This window comes from Salminus brasiliensis, chromosome 20 (genome assembly GCF_030463535.1).
Source record: "Salminus brasiliensis chromosome 20, fSalBra1.hap2, whole genome shotgun sequence".
Taxonomy (NCBI): domain Eukaryota; kingdom Metazoa; phylum Chordata; class Actinopteri; order Characiformes; family Bryconidae; genus Salminus; species Salminus brasiliensis.
Genome location: NC_132897.1, coordinates 9,800,891 through 9,820,907, shown reverse-complemented (window position 1 = coordinate 9,820,907; position 20,017 = coordinate 9,800,891). Strand labels below are relative to the sequence as shown.

Here is a 20,017-nt window from a genome sequence, read left to right as displayed (position 1 = left end):
TATTTGTCTATTTATTTTATGTCTTATTTATTATCACAGTTGGGCACTGTTGGGCATAAAAACATATCAGCTGATAGTTGAACTAAGAACTTGATTTAGTAGAAGAAGTTTAATTGGTGCATATATGAGCCATTTCCTTCCATGTTTTAATGTATGCTTCTTCAGTACGTCGTGCTAAAGGTGATAACACTGTAAAGCAGTGTCAGAAGATGAGGTCTGACCACAAACTCCATAATACATGCTCACTGACTGTCTTATTACTGTCCAGCAGACTTCCGAGCCAGTCCTTTAACTGCTGTATAAATGCTGGTTAATTATTAATGATACTGTCTGCTCCTCCAGTGTAATAAAAGTGTTTTCCCTCTCAGTCGACCTCCCCTAACCTTTGATTTGTCCTTTTCCATATGCAGGGTGTCCCACTGTGAGGGTTTTAAAGCAGAGAGGGCTCATGCTTGTCAAAGCTGACAGTTTTATATTTTATTTTTGGTGGATAACTATGGCCCAGCTATTGGCACAAGAGGAAAAGGAGAAAACGACTGCGCTGAAAGGTAAACAATGAAGAGTCCACACCTCCACTCACACTCCTTTAAAAAGAGCTCAAACAAACAGCACTGCTGCAAAGTGTCTGATCAGTCTAATCAGTAAATCATTTGAGCTGCTGGTGAAACGGAACCCGTCTGTACAGTGTTGGGTCCAGAAGTACAGAAAGGTCATTTTTAACTAATGTATTTATTTTCTTGTGATTTTAGGATAACATGTTGATTTGTCGGGATAACAAATGTTGTTTTCTCAAGATAATAAATGCTTGGTTTTCTTGGGATCTCCAAAAATAACTTGGAGTAATGAAAAAACAACATTTCTTATCTTGAGATCACTTTTTTATGTCTTTTATTGCAGCTGTTTTGAGATCATGAGAAAAATAAGTGATGATCAGAAGATAAGATAAGATAAGATAATCCTTTATTAGTCCCACAGTGGGGAAATTGTCGGTGTCGCAGTGGGATAGCAAGACACTCAGATGCAAAAACGTAGATAAATTACCAATATATACACAATATGAATAATAGAGGTAAAAAAAGCAATAACAGTATTATTTACAGATTATTATAGAAGAAAACAAGATTAGAAAAATAAGCCCTATCCAGACAGGTATATTTACATGAATGTCCTGGAGTAATTCTCTTTTATACAGAGGGCTCCTCTGTGATTTTGTTCTTGCCCAGAGTGTTTTTCTCTATTGTATCCGCTGACTTACCTGCTGTTTTTCACTGAAATTAGTGGCCATCTGAGCGGTGGATATTACACACTTTGCGAATTTCTAAACAAAACTTTTCTGTCACAAAAACTGAATGGGATTGTTGTTGGAGCCAGCGTCTCTTTGTCTATTTGGATGCACCTGTTGTAAATGTGATCATGTGACAGCTTGAATCAAACACACTTAACTTACTCAACCTTTATTGCCGTCCAGTTGCGAGAGTTTTTATTTGTTTGTTTGTTTTTTTAAACTAATTCAAATCCGATCACTCAAACTACTTTAGGAGGAGGTCTGAGACGCATCTGAGCCACATGTTATAGCAGTGTAAACACATCCATCTCTCCAAGACATATTTAACAGCCAAAACCCCTCCCAGTACAACTGAAACACCTGTGATAATTACTGCCCCACATGTGAATTTGCATCTTCTGTCCCACACAGTGATCAGATTTCAGTTGGACTAACCAGAGACCCATTTGAATACCCAGGGTAAATGCATGTGACTAAAATCTTATCAGGATACAATCCAGACACTCACATAAAGTGACCAGATGTAAACGGGTCAATGGTGGTTCGAGTCGAGTGATGGTGCGTTTACACTTTCATTTTCATGTGTCTTAACCTTATATAATCCCAGTACAGCTACGGTCAAGACGCGTGAAGTGACCAGGTGTAAACGGGGTCTTAATGTGGTTATATATGCCATAACAAAGGTGAAAGTATTAAAAGGTGGAAAACCTGGAGCATCTTTTGCTTATGAAGCTTTTTGTGTTTATTCAGATTTGTTGTCCAGGATTGACTTAGACGAGCTGATGAAGAAAGACGAACCTCCGCTCATCTTCCCCAAGACTTTGGAGGAGTTTGAGTATGCTTTTAATGAACGTAAGATGCAGTTTGTTTTTATTTCCCCACCAATCTCAGGTTGAAAGACTCTAGTGTTGCTCTTTTAAACTCAATCTCTACCCGCCGCATCTCTTAGTCTTCTGTTGTAAGTAGTAGTTCAGTTCTTCTTCCTCTGATGTGAAAATTGTCATTTGTGGGAATTGAACACCTTCCACAGATGCAGCAAGAGGAGATTAGGTGAAAAACAGCAGTGTTCTGTTAAAACACAGGAAGACTAAGACCTGTATTACCTCAGTGCACAAAGGTTTGGAAATCCTTGTTCAAATGAAATGTTTCATTGGACTTCTGTGTGAAAATATCAGAAAAAAATTTTGATCTCAGTTTCTGTTCATTTGCTGAATTTAACATATTGGAAAAACATATCAAATATAAGAAATACAATGTGCCCTGACCTTCTCATATGCCTCATATGTTAAACTGAGCAAATAACCAGTAACTGTGTTCGTGTGCAGATGTGTTAGTCTGCAGAAGAGTCTTTTATTTGTTTATTTTTACATAAAATGTTTGCATATGACTGTACACATGTACTAACCACAGTGCACTCGTGTTTTTGTGCAGTAAAAGGTTATTGTGAAGAGAGGGGTGGGCATATTGTGATCATTTTTACTTTTATGATTTACTTTTACATTACATTTACGGCATTTAGCAGACTCTCTTATCCAGAGCGACTTACAGAAGTGCTTTGCTATTTACTCAAGGATAACCTCAGCTAGTTTGAATAGACTAAAAATTCAAAGATACCTCTAAGCTTAGATACTACTAAACACAAGTCAGTATGGAGACATAATACTCTTCGAAGAGGTGGGTCTTCAGTCTGCTTTTGAAGACAGCGAGTGACTCTGCTGTTCGGACACCCAGGGGAAGTTCATTCCACCACTTCGGTGCCAGGACAGAAAAAAGCCTGATAAACAGAACACTTTTCTGAGTGTATTGTGGATATTGTTAGTAATTAAAAACACAGACCAACTGCATGGTTCATTTCAAAACAACTATTTAGTCTTGTGTAATGGGATGTCAAGCAACAATTACTAAATAGAAATCTTTGAATTAACAGTTTTCTGACGGCAGTAAAATCTGGTAATTTTGGTGAATGTCAGAATGTTATTTAAAGACAATATACAGTATATAAATATCAGGATTTTTTTCCCCCTCATATCGCCCACCTCATGTAAAGACACATGGTATTGGTGTCGAGCCAAATATTTGATATTAGCAGAAAATGATGAAAATGCTGTATCAGATGCTTAAGGGAAATTTAGACTAAATCTGATCCGATTATGTAACAAATGCCTAAACACACTAACACTTTCTTCCTGGTGGGGCAGTGAAGTTAAGAGCATTTGAGTAGTTTAGCCACATGCATTTACACTTGGTGGTTAAATGCGTCTAGTTAATCAGACTGAAATCTGATCGCTGTCTTGGATGGAAAAAAAATTATTTTGCTCATTGTGCAGCAGTTATTGTACTGGCGTGGTTTCGGTTTTGGCTATACTGGTTGGGGGGGGGGGGGTTGTTTGTACTGGGTGGAGTTTTGGCTGTCAGATGCATCTTGGAGAGACAGATGCTTTTACACTTCTATACCATGTGGCTCAAATGCATCTCAGACCACCTCCTGAAGTGGTTTGAGTGATGGGACTACTGAATGTAAATGCTAAAATAATATCCACATACAATCCAGATACTAGTCACATTTAGTGACTAGGTGTGAAAGGGGTCACAGATGCACTTGAAGTGCTTCCATTAACTATGGCACATTTTAAAGCTTGGTAGATAATATCTTAATAAAAAAAGTACTATATTAGCATTCATATCAGCTAATACTCAGGACTTTAGTATCAACAAAGAGGATGGACATTGCATTTGTCTAGCCCTCTTATAGCACACTATGGAGTGTAACTCTGACACTGCGTACACTCCAGTGTACCGCTACATGATTCAGTACAGTAAAGTGTGAATTTGAAGTAATGCAAGTAGTTAAAGCATCAGTAGAAAGATGTTTAATGCAGTTGCCATGCTGTTGTATCAGTGCACACTGCAGTGCTGCACGAGGCCAGCGCTGATTCATTAATTTTACACTGAAGGGCTCGTTCTGTTTGCTTTGTTTAGATTCGATTCACTTAAATTTTGTCTCTCGAGCGGATAACATGAAAGCAGCCTATTCACAAACCAAATTCTCTGACTTTTGAAAACAGAGATCGCTCAAGAGTTTTAGTAAACATGCTAATTACCGAATGCGTAAGTGTGTAAGTGGCAGGGCTCTCCATTAAAAAAAGTTATGGAACGAGAGCTCTTATGATTACCGGCTGTTAAGTATGAATACAGCAGTCATGGAATTATTATGTAGCGTTGGCGGCCGGCACAGCCTTGCTGGCCTTTTTGGAGTGTGAAACAAAAGCATACCGTTTGCGCTGAGCTCCCTGAAAAGGCTCCAACCTGGCACAGAACCATATACATTGTAACTGATTCTGCTTAATATTGTATTTAGTACAGGAAAGCAGAAAAGTCTAACTGGCTGTAGGGAAAGACGGAGACAGCCAGACGGAGTGAAAATTCCAGTTTATTCCGCCCCTATAAGATGAAATGGAGGGCCGTTGATGGTGGGATTTTGGCTGTGATAGTGCTGTCTGTTTTGAGAGTCTCCTGAGTCACTGGCAGCTGAATGGACAAGTTGTGCATGCCATGGGCTGTCAGTGGCTTACTCAGCCTTGCACTCCGCTTGACGGCCACATTTGCATAACCTTGCTGCTCGCTCTAAAAAGGCTCCTGTCGCTGCCTTGAATGCTTTATTTCAGTTTCTGAAAATATACACCCGCTTATTTATTTATTTATGTACTCTTTCTCTGTTGGAGACGTCATAGAACGGCCCTCGGTACCGCCACTGAACCCACCATCGCCAAGGTCAGCAGCCTCCGTTTAGCCCTGAGGGCTAATTTGAGACCTCTTTCTTTTTATTGTATTATTTATATATTTATTATTATTTATTAATGCATTTTTTTTTTTATGATCTAATGAACCTATAAAATACATATGCATCCACAAGAGAGAGAAAACGAGAGGTAATTTAAAAAAAATATTTATTTATTTATTTATTTATTTTTGGAATCATGCTGATGATGGCTTCATCACTGTTAGCCTTCAGCTTGTTCATTACTGGAAATCCAAGGTTATGTACACCTAATTAAGCTAAAAAATTGAGAACAGCATGCTAATTACGCAAGGATAGAAAAAAAAGCATAGGGAAAAAGTTGAGGAGGCATATTCCTCAGAGAGCTTGTGATGTGAGGGCGATGGAGCTGAACCTCCATCGCACGCGGGTTTTCATTAGATCCCTCTCTTCCTTCTGTTAGGCACTGCTCTTCCTAGCGTTTTGCTTCACCCCTCTGCGAATGCATAATTGATTTCGGCAAGATACTTTTCCCTTTGTTTGCTGTGTGCCACCATGTGCCGAGTCTCTCCCTCTGTCTTTCTCTTTATACACATATTTATATGCAGTATTGTTACTTATACAGTTACTGTTACATATAATACCTTGTCACTGTCATGCAAAAATCACATATCTCCAAAATGTAAACTTTACAGCAGAAGGCAATAACCTTCCTCAGCGTCCAGTGGAAGTCAGTGTTTTTGGAGCATTTCTACTGGTCTGTTCATCATAAGTTTTGACAAAGTTTTTTTGACATCATGTCAAAAAGTGAGAAATTGTACATTTTATTTGATGTGAGCGAATTGTGTTACTGAATACAATCAAATCCTCACAGCAGTGCTCCAGAATCTAGTAGAAAGCCTTCCCTGGACATTAGAGACAGTTACTCCAACAAAAGCAGGATAAACTCTTCTTTTTCACAATAAACAAGCAGGTGTCCCATTACTTTTGTCCATATAGTATGTAGAACACACACAGTTCCACACTACACTCTCTCTCTCTCTCTCTCGCTCTCGCTCTCGCTCTCTCTCTCGCTCTCGCTCTCTCATTGCACCCTCATGCACGAATAAAGGAGCAGGCACACTTTTAGCGTTCCATCTTGATGAACAGCCTTTTAGTGCTACATGATGTTGAACAGCTAACGACGAAGGCAAATACAGTAATACTTATTGAGTTAGCCGTGTTGGATTTATCGCTTGCTAACCGTGCAAAAGTGCCGGGCTTTGAAAAAGAGTCGCATAAAAATGCTTATGCAATCGTTTCTCTTCAAAGATGTTTTTCTTTTTCTTTTTTTTTCCGCTCCCTTTTTGCCGCACTGGGGTAATTGAGAAAGTATGAGGCCCTTGGGCTGTTTGGGTTAAGTGTGTATGCTTTGAGTATTTTAGCTTTGTGCATTTGCAATCAGAGAGGTCACAATTAGATTTAACACTGTTTGGGGCTTCATTATCTGCTAGTGTCAACACTAGGATAGATGGGCCTATCTCTCAAGCACACAGTGTTCAGAAGTATTACACACCGCTTGCTTTGCTTTGAAGTTGCTGGCGCTCCCTCACGAGTGAGTGTAATACTTCTGCAGAACTTTTACAAGTGTTCTGTCTTTCTCACAGCCTTGAATTTGTTAAAAAAAAAAAAAAAAAAAAAGGGCATCCAGACATCCCTTTATCTCATCATGATGGTCTGATACTCGAAATAATTTATTCTCAGAAGTGTGCTTACATATCTGCATGTATCAGCCATAACATTAGCACTACTGACAGATGAAGTAAAAAGCATTGATCTTTATCGGGTCAAAGGTGGAATCTATGTATATCTGTGCCAAGAGCCACATTGTGAAGGCTAGAAGACTGGGTCACAACATCTCCAAACCAGTGAGTACCAACCAAACGAAAGGGCAACCAGCGACAGGGACATGGATGCCCATGGGTCATTGATACGATCCATGGAGGCCCCACCTCACAACATACAGGATCCACTTAAAGGATCTGCTGCTAACATCCTGGTGCCAGATACCACAGGGCACCTTCAGAAGACCTTCTGGAATCCATGGAATCAGATCTGTTGTGGTGGTACAAGGGGGGCCTACTCCGTATTAAGTGGTGTACATCTTCTGCCTTCTCCAGATAGTACAAGTGCTAGACAGCTCATCGGACAGCTAGGAGGAGAACACTGAACAAAAGTCTGTTCTTTTGACAGACACGTACCCTGGCTAGCATCATGATTAGTGATGAGAGGAGATGATGGGTCATCCTACACCCCCTAGATAGAGCAAGGCCATTTATGCTCTCTTGGAATCCCACCCATAGATTACTGTGGCATCACTGGTGATTGAACTCACGATAACCAAGTTAAAAAGCCCAGCGCTTAGACAGTTGCACCACCCGAGAACCAATATTTTGCTTTTCTGAGCATATTGTGGACTGCATTAGTTTGTTTAATGTAGTAAATGATTGTAATTAATAGTATCCATGGGTTATATATCTATTTTTAAGATGCTAATAATAACCATGATATACTTAGGGAACCACACTGTGATGTAATTTATCATCTGTCAATTCTATCATTATTATTCCCACCATAGCCTCCTCCAGTAATTTTCACCTACATTGGAACAGTGATCACGTCCTACCAGGAGTGACCACCTTAGCAGCTGTTTAGCGGCCTCAGCGCTCTGCCAAGCGCTCGCTGTATTGTCCGGCCTTGGCACTGCAGAGGGGTCAGTGTGAATGAAGTTCTCTGGCCTCTACTCCATCCAGCCTCTCAAAGGCCTTTGCGTAGGAGGGGGAACAGTTGTGGTGGTCCAGCCACACACATGCTCACTCGCATGCACACACACACATGCTCAGGGCTCTCAGGTGGGTGGGGTACAGAGGCAGAAAGAGAGGGAGAACGAGAGAGGGGCGGAAGAGGGCCTCCAGCACCAGCTGTCTGAGGCAGGCGTGCCAGACGTCCCAGAAGGCCGAGGGAACGGTGACTGGAGCAGCGTTAGCCTTCCGCGGGCCGTGTACCTGCCAGATGGGGGGGATGCCAGCCAAACACATTTAATTGCATGAAGGGGAGGATGATGCACATCAAGCAGGCCCGGAGTTCTCAGCTGAGGGGTCTAGCTAGTAGCACTGCTTTTTAGGCCAGAGCAAACTGACCCAGCAAAGTCCTGCACCTGGACGTCTTTTTAGAATGTCTGGACAAACATAAAACAAATGATCCATGAATATGCAGATCTAGGACAGTGTGAAATGGAGAACAGTCTAGTGTTAATGGGGGCATTCTACTACAGTGTGAGTGAGGGGGAACAGTGAAGAACATTTTACAACCATATGAATGAAGCATCCTAGAGTGTGAATGAGCGAAGAACAGTTAAGAACAGTGCAGCGTGAATGAGCGAAGAACAGTTAAGAACAGCGTGGCGTGAATGAGCGAAGAACAGTTAAGAACAGTGTGGCGTGAATGAGTGAAGAACAGTTAAGAACAGTGCGGCGTGAATGAGCGAAGAACAGTTAAGAACAGTGCGGTGTGAATGAGCGAAGAACAGTTTAGAACAGTGCAGCGTGAATGATCGAAGAACAGTTTAGAACAGTGCGGCGTGAATGAGCGAAGAACAGTTTAGAACAGTATGGTGTGAATGAGCGAAGAACAGTTAAGAACAGTGCGGTGTGAATGAGTGAAGAACAGTTTAGAATAGTGCGGTGTGAATGAGCGAAGAACAGTTTAGAACAGTGCGGTGTGAATGAGCGAAGAACAGTTTAGAACAGTGCGGTGTGAATGAGCGAAGAACAGTTAAGAACAGTGCGGTGTGAATGAGCGAAGAACAGTTTAGAATAGTGCGGTGTGAATGAGCGAAGAACAGTTTAGAACAGTGCGGTGTGAATGAGCGAAGAACAGTTAAGAACAGTGCGGTGTGAATAAGCGAAGAACAGTTTAGAACAGTGCGGTGTGAATGAGCGAAGAACAGTTAAGAACAGTGCGGTGTGAATGAGCGAAGAACAGTTAAGAACAGTGCGGTGTGAATGAGCGAAGAACAGTTTAGAACAGTGCGGTGTGAATGAGTGAAAAACTTAGAACTTTAGAAGTGTCTCAGATATCTCAAAGTTTATCTAGAACTGTGGTGGGCAGCGGTGGACGATGTGGGCAGCGGTGGACGATGTGGCTCAGCGGTTATAACGTATTTTCAGACAGCAGAGGGGTGGGTTGATTAGCAGTAAAAAAATTGGGAGAAAAAAAAGAGAAACTTAATAAAAAAATATATAATAAAATAAAATAAAAGACATTACAGTTTACATTACAGACGTTTTTAAATGTTGTTGCATAAATATGACTTTTTTACCCCCACATTAGGCACATATCTTGAATTGTGTGCTTGATCATACGATTATAGATTTATTTATGTATTTATTTAACCCTAATCTACTTACAAACACAAGCGTGGCTTGAACCTCTACTTTTAAGGGGATTTCCCAGTTTGTGGAGAAGCTTTATTTGGAGGCGTGTGCACCATCGGGCGGGTAAAGAGACGTTTAGTCTGTAGGATAAATAGAATAATTAGTGTGAAATAGGAGCTGAGGTGTTAAAAGTGTGTGTTGTATTTCGGTCTGTAGATGGCCAGCTGCGACACACAACAACAGGAGAGCCGTTTGTCTTCAACTACAAGGAGGATCTGCACAGGTGGAACCAGAAGAGATATGAAGCGCTGGGAGAGGTAATTTTCACCTTTGCCGTATTTCTTACAGCAGCGTTTTGTAGCGGTTTAATCGCTTCTTAATTAGTCACACAGTTTATCCGTGTAGCGCGCTCAGACATGCTTCATATCCTCAGCCCGTTTTAGAGGTGCTAGTTAAGGAGTAAGGGAGGTAAAGTGTTGAGCTGGAGTGTATTATTAGATGAAGAAGGCCTGGTGGAGTGTGTACTATTAGTGGGGAACTTTGATGATGATTTTGATGCATCTCTGTTTCCCAGGTTTAATAACTTTGTAATTGGATTCTGTGCAGTAATTGGAAGCGCTCTCTGGAACACTGCAGATGTGTGTACACACACACACACACACATACATGCACACCACACGCACACACAATAGAATGACTCTAATAAACTCTTACTCCTTTCCAACTGACTCTTTTTAACTCTGTCTCTCTCGTTCTCACACTTTCTCTCAATTTCTATCATATGTCTCTCTTTTGCGCATTCTCTTTTTTTTGCCCATTCTCTCTCTCTCTTTCTCTCTCTCTCTCTCTCAGCTCCTTTTTTGCTCTTTGGGGTTTTTTTTTACTCTTCCTGTCTCATGGTCTCTGTCTCTCTCTCTTTTACTCTCACTTTCACTCTCACTTTCTCTGTTTTTTCTTCCTCATCTCTCTCTCTCTCTCTCTCTCTCTCTCTCCGCTCACTTTCTTTCATATACTCTACCTGCATTCTCTCTCTGTCTCTCTCTCTCTCTCTCTCTCTCTCTCTCCTCTCACTTTCTTTCATATACTCTACCTGCATTCTCTCTCTGTCTCTCTCTGTCTCTCTCTCTCTCTCTCTCTCTCTCTCTCTCTCTCTCTCTCTCTCTCTCCTCTCACTTTCTTTCATATACTCTACCTGCATTCTCTCTCTGTCTCTCTCTCTCTCTCTCTCTCTCTCTCTCTCTCTCTCCTCTCACTTTCTTTCATATACTCTACCTGCATTCTCTCTCTGTCTCTCTCTCTCTCTTACAATTCCTTTCTCTCGTTTTTTTTTTCTCTCTGTCTCTTTCACTCACTTTATCCCATTTTCTCTCAGCTTTTCCTCTCAATTTCTTTCTGTCTAACCTTTTGGGTTTATATTCTCTCTCATTTTTTTTTCTATCTTCCTTCTTCTCTTTCTTTCTTCTTTTTGCACCCACCTTTCACTAGCTTTTTTTCTCTATTTCACTTGTTTCTCATTTTTTGTCTTTCTCTTAATTTCTTTAACTTTTTTATTTTTGCTTTTTTCACTAATCTCTCCCTCTCTCCCCCCTTTCTCTTTCTCTTTCTCTTTCTCACTGTCTCCTTTCTCTCACCCTTTTTTCTTTCACTTTTCTTTCTTTTGTTTGCTCTCTCTCTCTCTCTCTCTCTCTCTCTCTCTCTCTCTCTCTGTGTGTTAAATTATAACCTCTGTCTCCACAAACTATAACTGAACTCTTAACTTTACACCTCTCATTTGTGTCTCCCTCATGAATGAAATGTCCAACCTTGTAGAATAGTGTGTGTGTGCGTGTGTGTGTGTGTGTGTGTGTGCGTGTGCGTACATACTGGTGTTGTGTTTCGCTCGAGCGAGCTCTGCTTTGCTCTGATTTACAGTCGTCTGTGCTTTCGTGCTGCTTACACCTTCACGCTTAAACAACCGTTAATCTTCCTTACCCCCCGCCAGTCTCATGCCCAGTGGGTGTGTGTGAATGGGTGTGTATGTTAAATATTTTTGCATCAAGAGTGTGTGTGTGTGTCCCATTGTGAATTTGACATCTGTATGAATTGAACTTGTTTTAATGAGTCCAATTCCAGAAAGACTGGAGTGGTCAGCAGTGGGCACTTCACCTTCATATGTGGTCTGCTTGTGTTCTTGCACAAGTTCAGATGACGTTCATTCAGTCCCAGTCCATGCAATATGCATAAGCTAATCAGAGGGGTGTGTGTGTGTGTTTGCTTGCTTAATTATCTTTGTTGGTTTGCCTCAGTGTTATTTGGATTTAATTGTTCTTCTGATTCTTTTGAAGTTCAAAGAAAAGCGAGTGACTTGTTTAGGATTACCTGTGTGTTTTATTTCTAATCCAGGTACACTCCTTAGAGAAATAGCCCTTTGTAAAGTCTGCCTTTCTACACTTTCCCACATTTCCACAGCTGTGTGCATCAGAAACTGACACACATCGCAATGCTTCTGTGATTTACTTTATCAACTCCTGAACTTTCTGCATGTTCGATCTGTTTGAGGTTTAAAGCCGAAGACTGGACAAATAATGAATCCACCTACTGTAGATGCAAAAGATTCAAAACACTCAACAGCTGCTGCATTCAGGAGATCGTCTTGGTTCCAGGACTGAAAAAACTGTAGATGCTTGTCTTTCATACATCTCGAGGGACGGTGGGATAAAAACAGGCCGAGCTGAGCCAACCTGAAGCTAGAAGGGCTCTTGGTACGGCTCGTTTTTTGACAATTGCCGTATGGTACGGAGGGACTTGGTAGGCCACATGTGGACAAAAGTATTGGGACACCTGCTCATTTATTCTTTCTTCTGAAATCAAGAGTATTAAAACGTTTGTGTTAGAGTAACTGTCTCCACTGTGCAGGGAAGGCTTTCTACTAGATTTTGGAGCGTTGCTGTGAGGATTTGATTGCAAGAGCATTAGGATTAGGAATCCTAATCCCCAATTCATCCCAAAAGTATTGGATGGAGCGCCATTATTCCAGAAATCAGTAATCATGCCTGGGTGTGGCTGGTAATGTTGGATTTAATCAGTAGTGTTGTCCCTCACTACACAAACACACTACTAGGCCAGTCTATTCACAGCACTGCTGAACTGGCCCTACCTGATTGGGCAAGTTATGAATCTTGGAACAGAATAGTGGAGTTCATCTCTATCTCCGAGAGGCTGCGCTAACGTAGGCTCGCCTCGGGCAAACTCGCCAGCCCCGCACAGTCATATATGTATTCATTTAACATATAGAGTAGGAACGCTTATGGGTCACTAAGACGTTCACAATCGCAGAGTTTCCGCGCTCAGACGGACTGTCAGTCAATTTCGTACATGACCCATATGGCGCCCTTGAATTCCTCATAACTGCGTGCATGGGCGTGAAAAGGTGTAGAGGGGGAAATTGCATGGTTCGCGCGGCCATCGCTGCTGGAGGTGTGTGAATGGCTGTGCGAGCACGGGTCTGCGCTCGCTCTCTCGCCTTCTTCTGTGTGAACAACAGGCCGCTGGTGTGCCGGAGAGTGGGCGAAGGGGCCTTTGTGAAGATGCACGCAGCAGCAGATGTCCAATTTGCACTTCAGCCTGGTATGAATGAGGGAGCTGGGCTGCAGGTTCACACACACACTCTCTCACACACACACACACACATACAGCTGGGCCTGAGCACTGAGGTCAAGGTGCTTTGGTTTGATGAGGCTGTGTATTAATTTTTGGTAGACTGGTGGTGAGTGTGCTGATGGGGTGAAATAGAGAATCTCTGTTTTTGATTCTTAAAACTTGGTTCTCTCTTCCTCCACCTTATTAGCTAATAATTAAAAGAAGCATAATGTATCATTTTTATCTTAAAATAACAGCTCCATGTTGATGCCCCACTGATCTGTATTAGGGAAAAGTGCATTCCCACTCGGGGCTCAGCATGCCTGAAACTGCGCTATGTAGCCTAACTCTGGTGAAGCGGGCAGTAAAACACTCATAAGAACAGTGTGTTACTCTACCACCTCAGTCCGCATGCTTCTTTCACTTCAGTGGCGATTTTGTATCTCTTAGCTTGTCCAAAAATGCATGTGTAACTTGTGTCCTTGTGGTGTGTTGGCTGAATGTGCGACTGTCCAACTGTAGGGGGAGCCCAGGAGTAAGAAATACCAATTCTTGCATAATGATAATAATGCCTATGGCATTGCTCAAAGAACCTTTGCTAGCTCCTTTGTTGTTAAGATTGTAAATTAAGAAGAGAAAGCTACCCACCCAGAGAGAGCAGGGCCAATTTAGCTCTCTCAGGCTCCGGCTGCTGATGGCAGATAGCATGACCTGAGACTTGAACCAGCAATCCTCATATCATAGTGGCCATGTCTTAGTAGTGATAATGTTAAAATGTTGAGGTAATGTCAACATCATTAATTATTGTGGCTTAAAATGGCTTGCTTGACTAGCTTGCTGTAGCTGTTATTTGCACTTACTACCAAATCCCCCATTCAGTGTTTACCCTGTATATATACGGTTGCAGATGGCCTAGGGAGCAGCAGCTGGGAACAGAAACAAGCATCTACTGCTTCTACCTGACCTCAAATGAAAGAGAATAATCTGCTTAATTGAAACCCAAACAAAACAGAAACACACATGCAGAACCCGCCCTCTTACTTAGTGTATTTAACAGTGAGCTTCCAAGGGACTGCATTGCATGGCAGAAAAAGCTGTTATCTTTGTCAGCAGGTATTCTCAAAATGAACACTGAAGTCAATACAAAGATCTCTTCTATACCTAATAACCTCACAACCAGTATAACACAGTATTTTACAATCGTGGCAATATGTGCAAATTTTGCAGTAACACATAGCAACAAGCATGATGTCTTCTAAAACTTGTCTGATGAGAGCTTCCGAGTTGTGTACGGGGGCCCTGCTGCCATGTTGGCTTTGTCTTTTCTGCATCCGATGGCTGGGGCTCAACCTGTTCCACTTATGGAACTTACGGGTCATCCAGGTAGATCTAATGACACCAGTGGGAAGGAAGCTGTGGCAGAACAGCCACAAGCAAACAGACAAACAGCACCCGAAACACATACACTATGGACAAAAATATTGGGACACCTGCTCATTTGTTGTTTCTTCAGAAATAAAGGATGAAAGCGTTAGTGAGGTCAGGATGTTGGATGATCACCTCAACTCATCCCAGAAGTACTGAACGGATCACAACCAGCATTCCAGAGAACAGTCCAGTGGTGATAGGAATGATCCAGTGCATTGGGGCCAATCCAGGCATATTTTGGTGGATCGGGTATCTGCTACTTTAATCTCAATTCTGTTCCGAGTTTTGTTTTAACCACAGTGTTCCAAGCGCCATCTGATAGCATAATATCAGAACCGCCCAGTTTTACCGGCAGAAGAACCGCAAACCTTTCTTTGTTTTTAAACCAGCGCGTTCAGAACCGAGTGGTGGCTAACGCTAATACACACACACATACGCCATACAAACCCAAATCACAGCACATTCACCCACTATAAACAAGTTACTACACACCAGTAGACCAACAACAACAGTACCGCTACACACACACACAAAGTGATCTGACTGCAGTGTTGTAAAGGAACTGTGAGCTGATTGATCAGGGAGGAGAGTCCGACTGGAATATAAAATATTAAACTTTTAAGACAATTTATTTATATTCTAGACAGCAACAATATTTTTTGTGACATTTGCGCTATTTGCCTGAATTGGATTCACTAGCTGGAAACCTGGCTGGTCTTACCCCCCCAAGACCTCCTTTTTGCAGGCCGTAGACTCAGTTAGAGAGCTGATCTGGCAGCAGTTTGCACCTTTTCATTCCCTGACAAATGCGGTTATGAACGTAGGTGTTCTGACCAGCATGCCTCAGCATCCAGCTCCTGACCACACCTCCTCTAAGCCCAGGTGCGAATGAGAATTCACAGTTAGTCTCTGTCTGGTAGCAGATTAAGTGGGGCTGGTGTGGGACGCATGGCTGGTGGAGTGTGGCAGCGGCGGCGGTGGCGGCAGCAGTGGCGCTCTCTAATCTTCATGGCCACCCAGAGGCTGCGCCGCACACAGCCCAGAAACAAAGCGGCCGTGTCGCGCTCACTCATCCGAAACCCTCTCTCTGTTACATGGTGTCGGCATCATCGTTAGGGGGCACGTGGCGATATCCCACCGCAAACTCGTGCGCACACACACACACACACACACACACACACAGAGTGAGATATCATGGTGTGATTTGCATTGTTGAATGCTGGCAAGGGATGAGTTTGTCTTGGAGGTGTGTAAATGTGCATTTGTGTGTGTATGTGTGTGTGTGCACGTGCATGTGTGGTGTGCGAAACCATTGGTGGTGATGTTGTACAGTGGGTGGAGTCAGCAGGAATAGCTGTGTGAGAGTATTGGGGGGAGGTAGTGGGAAGGTAGGGGTAAGTGTGATTTTTTTTTTTTGGTTAAGTGTGTGTTAGTAATACATCGTAAACCTCTTGACCTCGATCAGTTTACATAGCGTTTAAGGTAATTGATGACATTTTGACATAATGTAAAAAAAAAACAGATTCACATTATATCAAACTGTGAAAAATAATGAGATAAAACTAATTAATAATTAGATAATAAACTAAGAAATAGATAAAACTCTAGCTTGAGTATTAGCTGAGTTAAAGTAACTACTACTCTAAATAGATAAAAGTGTTGGGACACCTGCTCCACTGTCCAGGGAAGGCTTTCTACTAGGTTCTGGAGCACTGCTATGAGGATTTGCATTCAGCTACAAGAACCCCACCTCATCCCCAGCTCCCCAATTCATCCCAAAAGTATTGCATTGAGCTCCACCATCATTCCAGAGAACACGGTTCTACTGCTCCACAGCTCAATGCTGGGGGGGCTTTATACCTCTCTAGCCCACGTCTAGCATTACTAATCTTAGTAATAGTAAAAGTAATCTGATCCAGAGTCCTATTCTATTAACAGTACTTCTCTACAGGGATTAGACAAGTTGTGTGTGTTTATGTGCATTTGCACATCTGTGTCAGCACCAGGTCCAACTTAAAGTAGCTGAAAGCATTCATTAGAAGGGTTGTCCACAAACATGTGTCAGCAATGGGTAGAACTATTTTAGATTTCATAAATAAGCGTTTTGTAAATGAGAGAAACCTTTTAAAGGCACAAAGTCCATGTAAAGGTTCATTTACCAGTGTAAAGCGTGTGTACACTCACAGAAATGGCCTCTGCACAAAGGGGGTGTGGTTAGTTTGGGCTTTTAATGCAGTATTTGTGGTTTGTGGGCGGGGCTAATTGGGGGTTTGATGGTGAGGTGTAAGGTAAGGTGAGACAGGGTGTATTGTTTTTTTGCTAGAAGTGTAAAGGGTTTTTTTTTTCTTGGTGATGTGTGTAGTAGACACAGATGCTATTGGTTTTAGTGGTGGAAAGGGGGTGGGGCTAGTTGGTGTTTACTGGATAGGTGTGTAAGTGTGTAGAGCTTTTGTGTATGTGTGTGTGTGTGTGTACTTAATTGCTTTTCCTGACTCTTTGACACTGTTTTCTCCAGAGCAGGTAGAGTCTGTGAATCTGTGTGATTCATGAGTCAGAAGGGCTAGGACCACCCAGACACACACACACACACACACCCACACACACACTTGTGCATACTGCCCTGACTGTATCTGAGGGGAAGCGAGTGTGTGCGGAGAGGGCTGCAGGGGCCTGTTCTCTGTGATAGGTGACACAGTATGGGCTCGGCTCCAGATGGGAGAGTATTAAGCTGTTAATAAATGGGGATTTTTCACTCCTCTCTCTGCATCTGTGGCATGACAGACACACACACAGTATTCTAATGAAGCAGGCTGGGCCAGATGGCTGTCTTATCATCGTTCTCTCCCCTCTTTCCCCTCGTTCTCTATTGTGTGCCTCAGTGCACTGTAAAGTGTATTAGAAGCTACTGAGTCATTAGAGAGAGGTGATTGCTACAGTATTTGAATCTGAATGTATTTGACAGATTTACAGGATAGGAGTGTGCTGTTTGGTTATTTGAATTAAACTTAATAAATTTAATTAAACTTTTAATGCATCACTGCGACAAAAAACGATGACCACTGACTAACGAGATGACTTGGGCTGGCCTCCTGCTGTTCTCAGTGTATCTCAACTCAAAGTTTATAATGGTTTGCATATCTGTCTATATTATTGTCCCTATTTTATGCAGCATATCTTGTCCTGCAGTTTTAAATATATCACCATGGTTCAGCCTCAAGATTGTGTGACTGGGACTTGCATACTGGGTTCTGTTTCTGTGTAGCAGCCAATTTTGGCAGGCTTATATACTTATAGGGAAGAATGGTGTGCCAAAGTCTGTGCACCCTTCTTATGCCACGGTAGTCTAAAACACCATGAACACCCAAAAAGCCACATGTGGTGCCACAGCAGCTATGTAGCAACACTGTAGCAACCATGTGAGACACCACAGCAGCCACCTAGGATACTATAGATACTGCCTTGCAACCACTAAGCAGCAGTACAGCAACTACCTGAAAGAAGCATAGCCACCATCAAGCAACTCTTTAGCACATATCTAGCAACCACCAAACAACACCATGGCAACCACCTGAGACATCATAGAAACCACCTGGGATATCATAGCAACTGCCTAGTAACCACCTAAGAATACCACTAAGTAACCACTAAGCAATACCACTTTCCAACACTATAGAACTCCTCCAGCAGCCACTTAGCAACGCCACAACAGCCACCTAGGATATTATAGCAGCCACCTATAGCAGCAACTACTTAGCAACGCCAAAGCAGCCACCTAGTTCAGTTCAGCAACTACCTTAAAGTAAGAACCTTATAAGCTGTGTTTTCCTCAGAAAATGCACATTGCTAGTTAAATAGAAGCACCTGTTAGAACTCGACAGTATCAGTAAACAGTGACTAAATAATGTAAAATCAAAATGCAGAATATAAATACAATAAAAATAAAAAAGTAAAACAAAAGAAATCAAAATGAGAATGCAGCAATACAAGCAATGACGCAATAGAAGTATTACGATTTAGAAAATGCCTTAGGAGCCTGTTTTGTTTCCCAGGCTTTTGTGGAATTGCCTCTTTCAGGTCTCCTCTCACATTTTGAGTGCAAATCTGTTATATAATCCTTTGAGGGAAATGTGATTAAAATTTGCAGTGGGCGGTGAGCTGCAGGAGCAGAGGGCGCGCCCACGTTGATCTTTCCATCCGCTCACAAATCGATGCCAGGCAAGTGAAAGGAAGGAAGTGGGATCTTTTGTTGCCAGTGCCTTCACACAGAAGAGCTCACGCTACTGTAGTCTTGGGCTGGATTCACAGCGGCAGCCTCAGTGCGAGGGTTCTCAGCCCAACTCCTGGAGATTCTTCTGCGGAGTTTCGATTAACCTGGAGCACAGCAGAGAGAAATTTATCCCAGGTCAGAAATGCAAGACACCTACAGAGGTGTTCTCCACTCTCAGTGTGTAAAATCATACAAAATAAAATAATATAATAAGCCACTTTTAACCTTTATGCGATTGGGTAATGGAAAAACTAAGAGAAATGGAAGTCAGGTAACAGAAACCAGCAAAACTACAAGCTTTATTTATTTGTTTGTTTATTTATTTATTTAATTTTGTAAGCAATTTGAAAAAAATTGTCAAATGTGTCAAAAGATGAGTACCAGAGTACAGGAATACCCCTTGAACAGGGTGCCAGTCCATCATTGAATGGTATACCACACACCCCCATTTACTCATACTTAGGCAATTATCTACCCCGTATGTTTTTGGGAGGTGGGAGGAAACCCAGAAGACCTAAAAGAAACCCATGTGAGCATGGGGAGAGACTGGAGCGAGGATCAAACCCACAACCCCAGGTTCCTTAAACCTTTCCTATCAGCCAGGACCCAGTAGAGCAGTGGCTCCAACCCTTCTTCTGGAGGGCTACCTCCTGCCCGAGTCTAAAGCCCCATTCAGCCTATCAATAACTTCTCAAGGCAGCAAATAAGGAAGAGTGACTTTAGGCCCTAGAAGAAGACTTCTGGAATGGCTGTGGTGCCTTTCTGGACCACGGAGAGCCACAGTCACCCCCCTACACACACACCACACTGGCATACAGCTCACAGGAACTGCACTGGCTGTGAGCGGCACCCAGCATCAGTCACGCTCGTTTTGGTTTTATGGTAAGGGAAGCTTCTGTCTTGGAAACAAAAAAGGGAGGAAGGAAAAGAAAATGGCAGCCGTCTCTCTTGATTTATCACGCTACGTCACTCGCTCGTACCCCCGCGGAGTGGAGGAGAGAGGCACAGAGAAGAAAGAAGGGAGAGGAGGGCGTACTTTAGAAGCATATTACCCCTCTGCCGCCTTCAGAGGTAACACCTGAGGTGGTCATTAGGCGCCCATTACAGCAGGCATTCGCCATGCGCTGCAGGTGTATGTGTGTGCGTGCGCGTGTGGCTGTGTGTTTGGTAGACAGAACAAACTTCCCGCAGACGGTGGAGCCGTGAGACGTCTGAAGGGATTTTTTGCTTTGAGTGCTATCACGTTA

At 42.5% G+C, this 20,017-nt stretch overlaps 1 protein-coding gene across 2 annotated transcripts in view; it reads left to right on the top strand.

Moving 5' to 3' along the window:
• The window catches only part of arb2a (ARB2 cotranscriptional regulator A), a 232,725-nt gene that overhangs the window by 1,527 nt on the left and 211,181 nt on the right, over nucleotides 1-20,017 (top strand). For both annotated transcript variants that reach the window (XM_072664476.1, XM_072664477.1), the window contains exons 2-4: nucleotides 411-548; nucleotides 2,036-2,137; nucleotides 9,674-9,774. In XM_072664476.1, coding sequence (XP_072520577.1) covers nucleotides 449-548; nucleotides 2,036-2,137; nucleotides 9,674-9,774 — 303 coding nt within the window. In that variant the 5' untranslated portion in view covers nucleotides 411-448. The remainder of the gene's footprint in view (nucleotides 1-410; nucleotides 549-2,035; nucleotides 2,138-9,673; nucleotides 9,775-20,017) is intronic.